This window comes from Oreochromis niloticus, linkage group LG10 (assembly GCF_001858045.2).
Source record: "Oreochromis niloticus isolate F11D_XX linkage group LG10, O_niloticus_UMD_NMBU, whole genome shotgun sequence".
Lineage (NCBI taxonomy): Eukaryota > Metazoa > Chordata > Actinopteri > Cichliformes > Cichlidae > Oreochromis > Oreochromis niloticus.
This window is the reverse complement of record NC_031975.2, coordinates 32,188,922-32,204,508: the sequence shown is the minus strand read 5'-3', so window position 1 is coordinate 32,204,508 and position 15,587 is coordinate 32,188,922. Positions and strand designations below refer to the sequence as shown.

At 42.9% G+C, this 15,587-nt stretch overlaps 1 protein-coding gene across 1 annotated transcript; it reads left to right on the top strand.

Annotated features, from left to right (window-relative positions):
- The first annotated feature begins 8,043 nt into the window (after nt 1–8,043).
- LOC100707836 (odorant receptor 131-2-like) lies at nt 8,044–9,638 on the top strand. The gene has a single exon (XM_005457356.4). It carries the CDS (start codon nt 8,676–8,678, stop codon nt 9,636–9,638), a length of 963 nt encoding a protein of 320 aa, XP_005457413.2. The 5' UTR covers nt 8,044–8,675.
- The last annotated feature ends 5,949 nt before the right edge of the window (nt 9,639–15,587 follow it).

Here is a 15,587-nt window from a genome sequence, read left to right as displayed (position 1 = left end):
GAAAAAGGCGGCTCACCCCTTCCGCTTCAGCCTATGGGTGCCTAAGCACTAAGTTAATACACTAGGAGCTGCTCTCACGGAACACGCTCACACAAACACACAGCAAAGGTATAGGCTGGAAACCAGGGCCAGGACCGCGTCGGCTGTCAAACTGCTTGCTCGCTCGCTTCTCTCTCTCTCTCTCTCGGGAGCTGTCAGAGGGGCTTTTTGAACGTGGGCACGTGTTCCACAGACCAATCATCTGCTCGCTACTCTTCATTAGGGGATGGACCTGCAAAGAGTCTTAAGCACAGTAGAGAGACAGAACAAGACAGCACACAGTGGTCATATGGCCGCAGCCGTAACAACTGACCTTGGTTTTAAGTTGGACAGTGATTTTAAATTGGACAACCAAATCAGAGCAGTGGTGAAGTCCAGTTTTTATCATTTAAGGCGACTGACAAGAATAAAATCTTTTCTTTCGAGGCAGCACTTTGAAACAGTGATCCATGCTTTTATTTCTTCCCGCCTGGACTACTGTAACTCACTTTATACGGGGGTCAGTCAGTCATTGCTCTCACGTCTGCAGCTGGTTCAAAATAGAATAGAATAGAATAGAATTCAACTTTATTGTCATTGCACATGTCACAGGTACAAGGCAACGAAATGCAGTTTCCATCCATCCAGAAGTGTTTTAGCCGTGATATAGATATATTACAATATATATTAGCAATAATATAGATATGTAAGTATATTACAGAAATGGGTCTATTGTGGTATGTTATAATGTACACGGTATGAAGTATGTTATGAATATTCTATAACTATAAGTATGTACAGGCTGTGAACAGGATATAAATATGAAATTTAAAAAAAAAAAAACTATACAGAAATATGAACTATGCAAGTTATAAACAGTTGTAGGATTAAAAATTATCGTATGTACAGAATTATTATTTACACAGAACTATACAGTAGTGCAGTTAAGATAAGTGAGATATGTGGATAAAGTGCTAGTGGTTGTGAGTGGTGGTTCAGTCCATGTTATTATTGTGTGTTTGAGGGTACAGTTGTCCATTGTGTGTGTGTGTAGGTGCTTGTGGGTGTGTGTGTGTTCAGTCCATGAGTTTAACGTGGGTCAGATGTCAGGAGGCAGAGTTCAGGAGTCTGACAGTTGTACGAAAGAAGCTGTTCCGGTACCTGGTGGTCTTAGTCCGGAGGCTCCTGTAGCGCCTCCCAGAGGGCAGGAGGGTGAAGAGTCCATGTGATGGGTGACTGGGGTCTTTGATGATTTTCCCAGCCCTTTTCAGACACCGCTTCCTGTAGATGTCCTTTATGGCAGGAAGTGGCGCTCCGGCGATGCGCTGGGCAGTTTTCACGACCCTCTGCAACGCCTTCCGGTCCGAGGCAGAGCAGTTCCCGTACCAGACTGTTATACAGTTGGTCAGGATGCTCTCGATGGTGCAGCGGTAGAAGTTCACCAGGATGTCTCAGGACAGGTGGTTCTTCCTCAGAGTCCTCAAGAAGAAGAGGCGCTGGTGAGCCTTCTTGACCAGCTTGGAGCAGTTGGTCGTCCAGATGAGATCCTCAGTGATGTGGACACCCAGGAACTTGAAGCTGCTCACACGCTCCACAGCCGTCCCCTTAATGTGGATGGGTGGATGTGGGTCAGCATTCCTCCTGTAGTCCACGATGAGCTCCTTGGTCTTCTCAGTGTTAAGCAGCAGGTTGTTTCTGTTGCACCACTCAGCCAGACGATCCACCTCCTCCCTGTAGGCAGTCTCATCGTTGTCACTGATGAGGCCAATCACCGTGGTGTCATCTGCAAACTTAATGATGGTGTTGGAACCATCAGCAGGTCTGCAGTCATGGGTGAAGAGGGAGCAGAGGAAAGGGCTCATCACACAGCCTTGTGGTACACCGGTGTTCATTGTGATTGTTGGTGAGCAGCGGTTATCCAGTCGGACATGTTGGGGGCGGTTGGTCAGGAAGTCCAGTAACCATTTGCAGATGAGGGAACTGATGCCCAGGTCTGTCAGTTTCCTGATGAGTTGTGAGGGGTGGATTGTATTGAACGCTGAACTGAAGTCTATAAACAGCATTCTGGCGTAGGTGTTGTTGTTGTCCAGGTGTGAGAGGACAGAGTTCAGTGCGATGGAGACTGCATCCTCTGTGCTCCTGTTCTGGCGGTATGCAAATTGGTGGGGGTCCAGGGTGGGGGGGAGACAGGATTTGAAGTGTGCTAAGACCAGCTGCTCTAAGCACTTAGTGATGATGGGGGTGAGGGCTACTGGGTGGTAGTCATTGAGGCTAGATGGGTTGGAGTTTTTGGGTATTGGGACGATGGAGGTGGATTTGAAGCAGGCCAGTACCACAGCGTGGGCCAAGGACAGGTTGAATATGTCTGTCAGGACTCCTGCAAGCTCCCCAGAACACGCTCTGAGAACACGCCCGGGGATGCCATCAGGACCTGCAGCCTTGTGGACATTGATCCTGCTCAGCACCGCTCCTACATCGGTGGGGGAGAGAGTCAGAGGTTGGTGGTCTGGCGTCATGTCTGTTTTGGTTGTGGGGTTCCCTCGCTCAAAACGAGCATAAAAGTTGTTGAGCTCGTTGAGGAAGGAGACATCAGAGGATGTGGGGGAGGGTTTGGTGGTCCTGTAGTCTGTAATGGTCTGGAGTCCTTGCCACATGCGTCGGGGGTTGGAGTTGGAGAAGTGTTCTTCTACCTTCTTTTTGTAGTGGTGTTTGGCTTTTTTGATGCCCTTCTTTAGATTAGTCCTGGCTGTACTGTAGGCGTGTGCATCTCCTGACCTAAAGGCAGTGTTGCGGGCCTTCAGGAGGAGACGAACATCCCGGTTCATCCAAGGCTTCTGGTTGGGGTACATGGTGATCCGTTTCTGGGTGGTGACACTGTCTGTGGTTTCGGAGATGTAATCCAGTACAGATGAGGCGTACTGGTCCAGGTCTGTGTGGGTGAACATATTCCAGGCTGTGTTTTTAAATCTGTCCTGGAGCACTGCGTCTGTCCCCTCTGGCCACACTTTAATTGTCCTCACAGCAGGTTTCACATTTTCACAAAATGCGGCTGCACAACTCCTAACAGGAACTCGTAAAAGAGAGCACATAACCCCTGTGCTGGCCTCACTGCACTGGCTGCCTGTGTCTTTTAGAGTTCATTTTAAAATTTTCATGTTTGTTTTTAAATGCCTTCACAGTCTTGCCCCGCCTTACCTCTCTGAGCTTCTTCATCATCACACACCCTGTTGGTCTCTCAGGTCAGCTGACCAGCTGCTCCTCGAGGTACCGAGATCCAGGAGGAAGCTCAGAGGGGACAGGACCTTCTTTATCGTGGCTCCTAAGTGATGGAATAATCTACCCTTGCACGTTAGAGAGGCCCCATCACTGTCCACTTTTAAATCACATCTTAAAACCCATTTTTATTCTTTGGCTTTTAACCTCAGTGAGACTTAGTTTCTCTTTTAATTGAAGTAGTTATTTAATTAATTATTTTACTTTTCTCTTATTTGGTTTTTATTTATATCTCATGTAATTTTATTTTACAGTTCCAATGTACAGCACTTTGTGTCAGCTGTGGTTGTTTTAAAGTGCTTTATAAATAAAGGTGGTGATAATGATGATATATGTCATAAAAATCCACAACATTACTGTTTCTTCAAAAAGCTCTATAGTTGACAGTTATTGTATAGATTAATAATTACTTTCTTGAACTGTCTACTACAGGTTTGTGACAGAGTTTCTTGGAGGTGAGACATATGTCTCATGTTCAGTGATTTTACCTGCTTTCTGCCACCTGCATCACACCATGGAGGTTTCCGATGATGACTCAAACTACATGGTGAAATTTAAGACTGCCTTCACAAAGAACTTATCCCAACATGTAGCTCAACCATCAGTGGCTCGAGATAGCTACTGTCCTTGACCCACACTTTAAGGATTTAAAGTGCCTTGCTAGAGGAGAGTGAGAAGAGTTTTGGACCAGCCTTGAGGTCCTGCTACAGGAACAGTGTAAAGATGCCATCATGAGGGAGCCAGCAGAGACAAAGAGCCTCCTCCTCTCTTCATTGTCTTCAGACTCTGATTCAGATGAGGAAGCCCAGTGTAACAGGGCCCTGAGTTTGTACAGAGTAGAATCCAGATTGCAGGTCACATAGTAACAAAAAAGAGAGCTTCCCTTATCTCTGAAAATCTGAACAGCCTAGTTTGTCTAAGTAACTGGCTGAAAGAAATGGACAGTAAATAAGCATGGAGGTATTGTGTGTCCATTGGGTTTGTTATTTTTTACACTAAAATGTTCGATGATCACACTGTTTTAGCCTACAAAATAATTTTGGCTAAGGTTATTCAGAGTTTCAAGGTGAAGCTGGTCAAATAACCTTTTATGTTTCTTCCTTATTTTTTTAAGAAGAAATACTGCACTATGCCTCTATGATAAGCCTCACACTGAGTTTGTGTGAAGACAGCTTTGGAAACTGTGTGTTTGTGTCTTTGAGGAAGGATAGTGAGTGAGTGAGTGAGTGAGTGAGTGAGAGCCACTGAGCAGCCTCTAATCTAAAGAATGCCTAACTTTAAAAATGTATGATTTAGTAAAAACAAAACAAAAAAACTAAAACAGACTTTTAAAGACAAAAAGTTTTTAAAAAGTATTCATAAATAGATAGTGCTAAAATGGATGTTAATGTAAGAATGACCTCATGATAAATCTAGTGAATGAAACATGAAGTGAAGTATATTCATATGTGACTGAATATTTATTGTCACGTTCTGGGTGAGAGCCAGTGTTGACTCAGCTCATCATTGTGCCAGTGGATCATTAATTTCCTCACAGACAGACCCCAATCAGTGAGGGTGGGAAAACATGTCTCCCCTTCCATCTCCCTCAGTACTGGAGCACCTCAGGGTTGTGTTTTAAGCCCCCTGCTGTACTCACTGTACACTCATGACTGTGTAGCCACATCAGACACCACCTCCATTGTCAAGTTTGCTAGCAACCAGTGTTGGTCAAGTTACTTGAAAAAAGTAATCAGTTACTAATTACTGATTACCTCCCCCAAAAAGTAATCCCATTACTTTACTGATTACTTATTTTCAAAAGTAATTAATTACTTAGTTACTTTTTAAAAACACAATTTACAACCTGAATAGGTGATAAAGCGATAGATCTTTCAGCCCAATTCTACTTTTTCTGCATAATCCATCATACAAAATGTAATCAAATGGAAACGTCTCTTTTTAAAACTTTAAATCTTTTAACTTTATGCATCAAGCAAAAATTTAATTATATGCAACATTCTCTGACTGGAAGAAATTTGTTTAACATTTAAACCTATTTTCTGCACATTCCAGCACATAAAATAAAATATTTTTTTGTGTTTACACTCACTCTTTCAAATAGATGCAAGTAAAACACAGCAGAAAATAAATAAAATCAAAGACTCAGCGGTCCTGTTGCTCTATTTTCACCTGTAAAGCAGGACTGGGGTAGGCGGAGGTTTACCCTGGTGCAGGTGTGCCGCAGCGGTCAGTTGAAGACTCCGCGAGTTTCTCTGTGAATTTCCCATTACAGTCGTAGCGCACTCGCTGCTTGCTTGGAAGTTTAGGGGTTTTTTCGCTGTGAAAAGAAGTTTTCTTCCCACGCACAACGGACACTAATGTTTTTGTCACTTTTTATGGAATCAAACTCAAAATAAGGTCAGTACTTCCACGCCTTAAACGCTGCACGCTCATACTCTCTCCCGCACTCGATATATTATCCATTGTTGATCTGTGAACAGCTGTTGTCACGAACGTCGCACTCGCTTACGTCACTGTCATGAGACATTCTCGCAAAAAATCACGGTTTTAGTAACGCAGTAACGCAGCGTTCCTACGGGAAAGTAACGGTAATCTAATTACCGTTTTTGCAATGGTAATCCCTTACATTACTCGTTACTTGAAAAAAGTAATCAGATTACAGTAACGCGTTACAAGTAACGCGTTACTGCCCATCTCTGCTAGCAACACTGTTGTGATGGGCCTGATCTCTCACAACACAGAGAAGGCCTACCTGGAGGAGATTACAAATCTGGAGAACTGGTGTCAGGAGAACTGCACCAGTTATTCTTGCTGCAACATCAGCAAAAATAAGGATATGATTGTGGACTTTGGTACAAAACAGGCGAGGAAACAAGCACCTGATCATCAGTGGCATGCCAGTGGCTTCCGGTACCTGGGTGTATACATCACTCAGGACCTGTCATGGTCCTGTCACATAACACCCTGGTCAAGAAAGCCAGCATCTCTTCTTCCTCAGAAGACTTAGAGACTTCCATCTGCTGAGGGTTCTTAAGAACCCTCCGATCTTAAGATTCACTCCGATCTTCCTGGCCTGCTGTCTGTGTACACTTAGCGGTGCAAGACCAAAGCCAGGCAGATCATGATTTCCTCTCCCATCCCAACAATGGACTCTTTTCACTGTTGAGTTCTGGCAAACGCTTCTGCTCCCTGCATTGTCTCTGACCAAAACAGAGACAATGCAGAGGAGCTTCTTCCCCCAGGCCATTCGGGCCCTGAACTACGTCTAGGACTGGACTCTGGCTATGGCTAGTAGCCTTAAGTAGTCTCTCAAGGCTACTTAAGGGTGCATGGGAGTTTGCCCAACCAGTCTATGTGTGTTTTGTGGACTTGGAGAAGGTATTTGACTGTGTCCCTCGAAGTGTACTGTTGGAGGTGCTTCGGGAGTATGGGGTGTCTAGCCCATTTCTACGGGCCATTCGATCCTTATACAACCATTGCAAGAGCTTCGTCCACATAGCTGGCAATAAGTTGGACACGTTCCCGGTGGGTGATGGACATTGCCAGGGCTTCTCTTTGTCACAGATTCTCTTTGTAATTTTTATGGACAGAATTTCTAGGCGTAGCGAAGTGATGCAGGGCTTTCACTTAGGTTGTCACAGAATCTCATCTCTGCTTTTCGCAGATTATGTGGTTCTGTTGGCTTTGTTGGGTGATGGCCTCCAGCTCGCACTGGAACAGTTTGCAGCTGAGTCTGAAGTGCTGGGAATGAGAATCAGCACCTCCAAATCTGAGGACATGATCCTTAGCTGGAAAAGGGTGGAATTCCCACTATGGGTCAGGGACAAGTTCCTGCCCCAAGTAGAAGAGTTTAAGTATCTCGGGATCTTGTTCATGAGTCATGGGAGAAGGGAGTGAGAGATTGACAGATGGATTGATGCTGCGGCTGCAGTGGTGCGGTATTCCACTACAGATTACAGAATAATGGCCCAAACTGTAGTTTGTAATGTGTTCCGTTAAGCTACTCGATGTGAGTAACGTATTCTGAATACTTTGGATTACTTGATATATTGTAAGCACTACCTGTTGCTGATTCTCCTAGGCTTACCTGTAACTATTTAACTCTGTGGCACAGAGCAGTTCGTTGCTGGAACATTGAACCCCCCGTGTTCGTGCTCTCAGCTCATTCTAAGAAATCTGGCTCTGTGTACTCACCTGTTGGACAACCTGTGCTCTCTGTATATAGATTTCCCCAGACCTGGTTACGGACCCTTCCCCATGATCCCTGTGTGTGGCAGCGTGAGTGGTGATCAGGATGAGAGTGACTGAAGAGGAGTGAGTGTGTGCAGAGGAGGAGAGGCAGTGATTGTGCTGAAGAGGAGTGCATGTGTGGATTCCTCTCCCTCTTCCCCCTTCCCCATGTCAATTCTCTAAACTGGACCTCCATTAATGGCATTTGGCCCAAAGGCACTTTTCAAATGGCTGGCTGGTTAACCAGCTGACACTCCAGGGAGGACACCATCTCAGAATGAGGGTGCAGGAAGGCAGGTCAACACAGAACACGTGTCCTTATATAGGCACTCCCAATGGACATATCACACCAGGTCCACCATTCGTGTTGCTCCTGGTGAGTGGGGTGCGGGGTCTGTAGTCACCGGGACCCACAGAGTGAAAGTAGAGGAAATAGTGGCCGCTGCAGTGGTGGTGGTGGCGAACCCGTGGTAGTGGTGCAGTGGATGTAACCCAGTCCCCTTTTAACCTGACTCCCAGTGTGATGTCCTGCATTAAAGTACTCCACTCTTGGTTAAACATTAAGAATTCTGACATTTTTACATTTAAAATACATGTTCCACAATAATTCTGCCTTAGTTAAAGATGGAGATATGACCTTCACGTTCACATCTACAGTTGGTGTATGTACATAACATTTTGAATGCAACACTGAGCTTCTTAGAGAAGTGCATTCTCTACATTCAACCCATCCTAAGTATCAGGAGCAGCAAGCAGCCACTGTGTGGCACTGAGGGGCCCTGTTCACATGTGGAGAGACTGTGTGAACCAATCAGTCGGCGTGATAAATGTTTGTTGCCAGTAAGAATGTTCAGTAATAATGAAATCAGGTTACATCATCTGTTTCTGGCCTGCTAACCATGCTGACAAATAACTGTGTCACATGAGCTCTGTGCTGTAAAAGAAATGATATATGACACACAGATGCAGGCAAACCTGGCAGACCAGCCCTTCATAGGACCAAGCACAGACTCAAGCCTGATAATTACCTGTACAGGTAAACAACTGGAGTTTTAAACCAGAATATAAAAATAATAGAAACTTATTGCATTCTTCTTGTCTAATGATATCAATGGGTTAATATCTAATTTCTTATATGGTTTATTTTTGATATGCCTGATATATCTCAGTCTCAGACCAACATCTCTGTTGGACTGCATGACCTAGAAAGGGGTTTGCTCTCCTCCCTGACTACATTACCATGCTGTGTTTTCTTCTGCATTAATGTGATCATGTTATTCACCTTGAGGAGCAAATCAGTGTTTCGTGAAACCTGCCGTTACATTCTCCTGTATAACCTCATTCTTGCAGACACTCTACAGATGGCAGTGAGCCAGATACTATACATGATGTCTATTTGTAGAATAACGTTACCTTATCCTGTCTGTGGTATTCTTGTCATGTTTGCTAATCTCACCAATGAAATCTCTCCTCTCACTCTGGTGCTGATGTCTCTGGAGCGATATGTAGCTGTGTGTTACCCACTGAGGCACGCTACTATCATCACCATCAGAAACACAGAGGTGGCCATCATTATGATTTGGATCTTTTGTTCACTCAATATTCTCATTCGAGTTCTGCTGCTGTTAGAGTTTCCATTTGAAGAGCTGCAGAGTCTGCAGATGAAAGACTTCTGTAGTACATTTCTCATGTTTCTCACACCTGTATCTCATGAGTATGACAAAGCTTACAGTTGCTTTCTGTTTGTGTCGGCTTTTGTTGGAGTCACTTGCTCCTATATAGGTGTTATGTTGGCAGCCAGATTGGCCTCCACAGACAAAGCTTCAGCCCGGAAGGCTCGTAACACCCTGCTGCTGCATCTGGTGCAGCTTGGCTTCAGCCTCTCTTCAACTGTGAACAATGCATTACTTTTAGTCACCTCAAAAACTGTTTCAAATAGAGTGTCTGTGCTCATACAGAATGTTCTTTATGTCCTTCTTTTTATTCTCCCCAGATATTTGAGTGCACTTATTTATGGTCTCAGAGACCAGACCATCAGACCCATCCTCGTTTATAATCTATGTTGTCAACTGAAACGTTTAGCTGTCACAGCGAAGGCTAAGATTTATCCTTAGAGTACATTTGAAAAGAAGCAATGAATGTTTCTGTACACTCATTAAACTCTGTCACACTGTCTACTAAGTGACTTTCATAAAATAACTGGAAGCTTCTCCTGTTTTTTTTTCCTTTTAACATGTTTTTTACACTAGTTTTTTAGAATCCAGCTATACAAGCCCGTCCTTTTTATAATTTGAATAATCCTCCATTAGTTGCAGTCAGAATGGATGGATGGTGATCTATCTGTTTTTTTCCCACTTATCCAGTGAAGCGAGATCGATCAACTGTAGACCAGACAACAAACGACGGAGGCCCAGAAAAGTGCAATCAAACGATGAGTTTATTGACAACGGAGAACAACCATCAGCATATGGCTTATTTGCTCTGACAAAAATACACTGAGTTCTGGTTTTATAGCATAGAGGATCACACCCCCACATACACGTCAATACAGGTCAAAAATACATTATGTCCAGTCATTGTTTACAGACAAGGGTACATCTTGTACATCTCTAATAACTATAAACAGACATATAACTTCTCTTTTTGATAACACCTTCCTTTTAAGGTAATAACTTCAAGCTTCAGGGCCGTTAAAAGCTAATAATTGACCCTCGTCACCAATCACTAAGTAAACTGAATTGGCGCAGGTCTCAAATAAGAAGCAGAAGACACTTGGGCCTTCGCTCAGGCCTGCCACTAGATTTATGTGTATTGTAAGCATGCATGCAATTAACCTGCTATGTTCTCATCTTCCCTCAACATGTATCACCTGGACACTCTCACCAGTGAAGCTTAAAACCCTCTTGGATAGAACATCAACTCTAAACAAGCACAGTTATGCATTGTGTATAAAATGAACTCAACCTGTGAATAAAAAGGTCAATGTAATGACAAACATATTCAATGCATTATGAACCCCATAAGAAATATTACTGCTAAAATAACACTGTAGAACATGTTATTAATGCATTTATCATAAGGCAGAGTATATGGCAGCAATAAAAGAATCTCTAAATCCCAACACCAGCTCAGGGTTGAGGGGCCCGAAACCTATCCCAGCTTTAGTAGGATATGAGGCAGGGTACACCCTCAACAGATCATCAGTCTATCCCAGGACTAAAAGAAACCTAACGTGTATGTCTTTGGACTGTGGGAAGAAGTGGGATTCAAACTGGGATCTTCTTGCTCTGAGGAAGCAGTGCTAACCCTGTCAGTCACAATAATTTGAAAAGTACAGGGAGTGCAGAATTATTAGGCAAATGAGTATTTTGTCCACATCATCCTCTTCATGCATGTTGTCTTACTCCAAGCTGTATAGGCTCCAATCCAATCCAATCCAACTTTATTTATATAGCACTTTTAAAAACAACAAAGTTGACCAAAGTGCTTTCCAATAATAAAACAGAGATAGCAGTTAAAAAACATACATTAAGCATACAATGAAATCAATAAACAAAATAAATATATAATTGAAAAAGAAGATAAAAATAAATCAGTGTATATATTAAATATCAAAACATGAGTAGAATAAACAATAAGATATACAATGAATTAGGGCTGCACGATTTTGCATAAAATGAGAATCACAATTTTTTTGCTTAGAATTGAGATCACGATTCTCTCACGATTTTTTTTCCCAATATAAATATTTATTGCACTTATTAACTGCACATCAACTTCGTAACAGTTGAAACTGAACATAAAAACAATAAATAAACATAAAAACAATAAATGCCTCACATTTTGTGGTTTCCGCAAAATGTTGTACTGCTTGAAATTCCGTCTCCACCGTTGCTCGACACTGCGTGTATAGAGCAGGTAGTGCAACAATAGAAAAATAGTTGCGGGACGGCACTGTGTAGCATTTATCTAGGGTGTTGATCATTTTCCTAAATCCCTCGTTTTGCACAGTGTTGATGGGAGCCATATCTTTAGCCAGGTGATGAGTGATAGCCTCCATAATTTCTTTGTGCCTGCAGGAGTTCGACGTGTATAGGGAAGCGCTGTATAAGGTTCCCGTTATTGATGTTTGGGTGGTTGACCGGGACGAATTTTCTCCTGTCACTTTCTCGTCATCCCTGACGTGTTCTCCGTTGTTTTTTCCTGCCAATTTGAGCATCACACGGCACAGCTTCTGTATCACGTGGTATAAGGCTCCGCCCTTGTCATTTGTTGAGCAGGAAGAGGGAGCGCTTGTTTTCATGCAGATTACGTCCCGGATCAAAATGCCGTACAATCGCTGTCGGCTTTGTTTTTTTTGTTGTTTTTTTAAATCGTTGTCATTTGGAAATGAGATCGCACATAAGTATGAATCGAGATCGCGATTTTCTAACGATTAATCGTGCAGCCCTACAATGAATAAGATTAACAAAGTAAAAAGATTAAGAATGACCAACAGCTGACTAAAAACTGACTACAAACTGACTCTGATAATACTCCCAGAAAGCCTTTGAAAAAAAGTGTGTTTTTAAAAGTGATTTAAACATTTCAAGTGTTGGGGCCAGCCTAATATGGAGGGGCAGTTTGTTCCATAGTTTGGGGGCCACAACAGCGAAAGCTCGGTCCCCTCGGTGTTTCAGTCTCGACATGGGGACAGCAAGGAGTGACTGGTCAGATGATCTGAGAGACCTGTGGAGTGTATCGGTGTAGAAGGTCTGACAGGTAAGAAGGAGCCAGGCCATTTAAGACTTTAAAAGCAAGCAATAAAATTTAAGGTTTTACACTAGAGAGCTGCCTCAACTGAAAAAAGCTTTTCCTCACCACTGTATTTACTTGTTTGTCCATTTTAAGAGCTGTGTCAAATTTTACTCCAAGGTTGGTGACAATTGATTTGACACACGATGTAAGAGGACCCAAGTCAGATGGAGGGACACCAGGTCCATTCGGCCCAAATATAATGACTTCAGTCTTCTTTTCATTAAAGTTTAAAAAATTCAGAGCCAGCCATGCTCTGATATCCTTAAGACATTCTAAAATAGGCCTGAAGGGGTTAAGGTCATTGTGTTTCAGCGGTAGATAAATTTGACAATCATCTGCATAAAAATGAAATGAGACTTTATGTTTTTTAATAATATGGCCAAGGGGAAGTAAATAAATACTAAAAAGAAGGGGCCCAAGGATGGATCCTTGAGGTACACCACATGGGAGAGGGGCGGAAGATGAATGAAATTTACCAAGTGAGACAGAAAAACTTCTATCAGAGAGGTCTGACTTAAACCACTCCGAGGCAGTGCCTCTAATTCCAACATGATGTTCTAGACGATAAATCAAAATATTGTGATCTACTGTATCAAAAGCTGCTGTGAGATCCAAAAGCACAAGTAAGACAGACTTCCCAGAGTCAGCAGTTAGTAAGATATCATTAAAAACTCAAAGTGCAGTCTCTGTGCTGTGAAGTGCTTTAAAACCAGATTGAAATACCTCAAAAATGTTTTGACTCTCTAAAAAAGTCTGCAGCTGTGAGCACACTTCTTTTTCTAAAATTTCAGAACCAAAAGGAAGCTTTGAAATAGGTCTGAAATTACACAACAAAGAGGCATCCAAGCCAGGGCGTCTCAGCAGAGGCTGGACCACTGCCTGTTTAAAAATTACAGGTACATGGCCTAAAGTCAGGCTGCTGTTTATTAGCCTTAGAATATAAGGTCCAATAGTGCCCCAAACTTCTTTAAAAAAGCAAGGGGGAAGGACATCAGTGGGAGAGCCAGACTTGATTTGGGTGACAATTTTACCCAGTTTAGATAGAGACACGGGTTCAAAATGGCTAAAAATTGCTAAAGGCGTAAAAATAACAGAAGGGTCATAAGAATGGGGTAAAATATGTGCTCTAATAGATAAAATCTTCTCCACAAAGAAATTTAAAAAAGCTTCACAAGTTTCAGCAGAAGCTTCTGTACAGTTGGATTGGGGAGGGTTAAGAACAGAGCTTAAAATACTAAATAAAACACGGGGCTTATGGCTGTTGTCATTAATAACACCTGCAAAATAGGCGGATTTCTGGTTCTTGACAATTTTCTGATATTTATGCCAGCTATCTCTTAAGATATCATAAGACACTTGTAGCTTGTCTTTTTCCCATTTGCGTTCTGCTTTTCTGCACTCTCTTCGAGCAGCCCGAGTGATGTCGTTCAGCCATGGCTCAGACTTCAATTTAGGCCGCCTGACCTTCAGAGGAGCAACAGTATCCAGAATGATTTGACAAGTAGATAAGAATTTTGCAGTCAGCACCTCAGTGTCGGCACAGACTGAGAGCTCTGAGTCAACATTAAAGGCCTTATTAAAGGCGGTAGAAAACTGGACGGCACTTGATGGTTTAAACATGCGAGAAGCAGTAGGAAGGCCACAGGTAGTGATATTACAGGGAAGAGAAGTTTCAAACAATACAGGCATATGATCAGAAAAGACGACATCATAAATTTGAAGATTATAAACAGGTAAACCATAAGACATAGGCTCGAAAGCCTACTACCAATTAAGCATATTAGGTGATGTGCATCTCTGTAATGAGAAGGGGTGTGGTCTAATGACATCAACACCCTATATCAGGTGTGCATAATTATTAGGCAACTTCCTTTCCTTTGGCAAAATGGGTCAAAAGAAGGACTTGACAGGCTCAGAAAAGTCAAAAATAGTGAGATATCTTGCAGAGGGATGCAGCAGTCTTAAAATTGCAAAGCTTCTGAAGCGTGATCATCGAACAATCAAGCGTTTCATTCAAAATAGTCAACGGGGTCGCAAGAAGCGTGTGGAAAAACCAAGGCGCAAAATAACTGCCCATGAACTGAGAAAAGTCAAGCGTGCAGCTGCCAAGATGCCACTTGCCACCAGTTTGGCCATATTTCAGAGCTGCAACATCACTGGAGTGCCCAAAAGCACAAGGTGTGCAATACTCAGAGACATGGCCAAGGTAAGAAAGGCTGAAAGACGACCACCACTGAACAAGACACACAAGCTGAAACGTCAAGACTGGGCCAAGAAATATCTCAAGACTGATTTTTCTAAGGTTTTATGGACTGATGAAATGAGAGTGAGTCTTGATGGGCCAGATGGATGGGCCCGTGGCTGGATTGGTAAAGGGCAGAGAGCTCCAGTCCCACTCAGACGCCAGCAAGGTGGAGGTGGAGTACTGGTTTGGGCTGGTATCATCAAAGATGAGCTTGTGGGGCCTTTTCGGGTTGAGGATGGAGTCAAGCTCAACTCCCAGTCCTACTGCCAGTTTCTGGAAGACACCTTCTTCAAGCAGTGGTACAGGAAGAAGTCTGCATCCTTCAAGAAAAACATGATTTTCATGCAGGACAATGCTCCATCACACGCGTCCAAGTACTCCACAGCGTGGCTGGCAAGAAAGGGTATAAAAGAAGAAAAACTAATGACATGGCCTCCTTGTTCACCTGATCTGAACCCCATTGAGAACCTGTGGTCCATCATCAAATGTGAGATTTACAAGGAGGGAAAACAGTACACCTCTCTGAACAGTGTCTGGGAGGCTGTGGTTGCTGCTGCACGCAATGTTGATGGTGAACAGATCAAAACACTGACAGGATCCATGGATGGCAGGCTTTTGAGTGTCCTTGCAAAGAAAGGTGGCTATATTGGTCGCTGATTTGTTTTTGTTTTGTTTTTGAATGTCAGAAATGTATATTTGTGAATGTGGAGATGTTATATTGGTTTCACTGGTAAAAATAAATCATTGAAATGGGTATATATTTGTTTTTTGTTAAGTTGCCTAATAATTATGCACAGTAATAGTCACCTGCACACACAGATATCCCCCTAAAATAGCTAAAACTAAAAACTACTTCCAAAAACATTCAGCTTTGATATTAATGAGTTTTTTGGGTTCATTGAGAACATGGTTGTTGTTCAATAATAAAATTATCCATCCATCCATCCATCCATCTTCATCCGCTTTATCCGAGGCCGGGTCGCGGGGGCAGCAGCCTAAGCAGAGAAGCCCAGACCTCCCT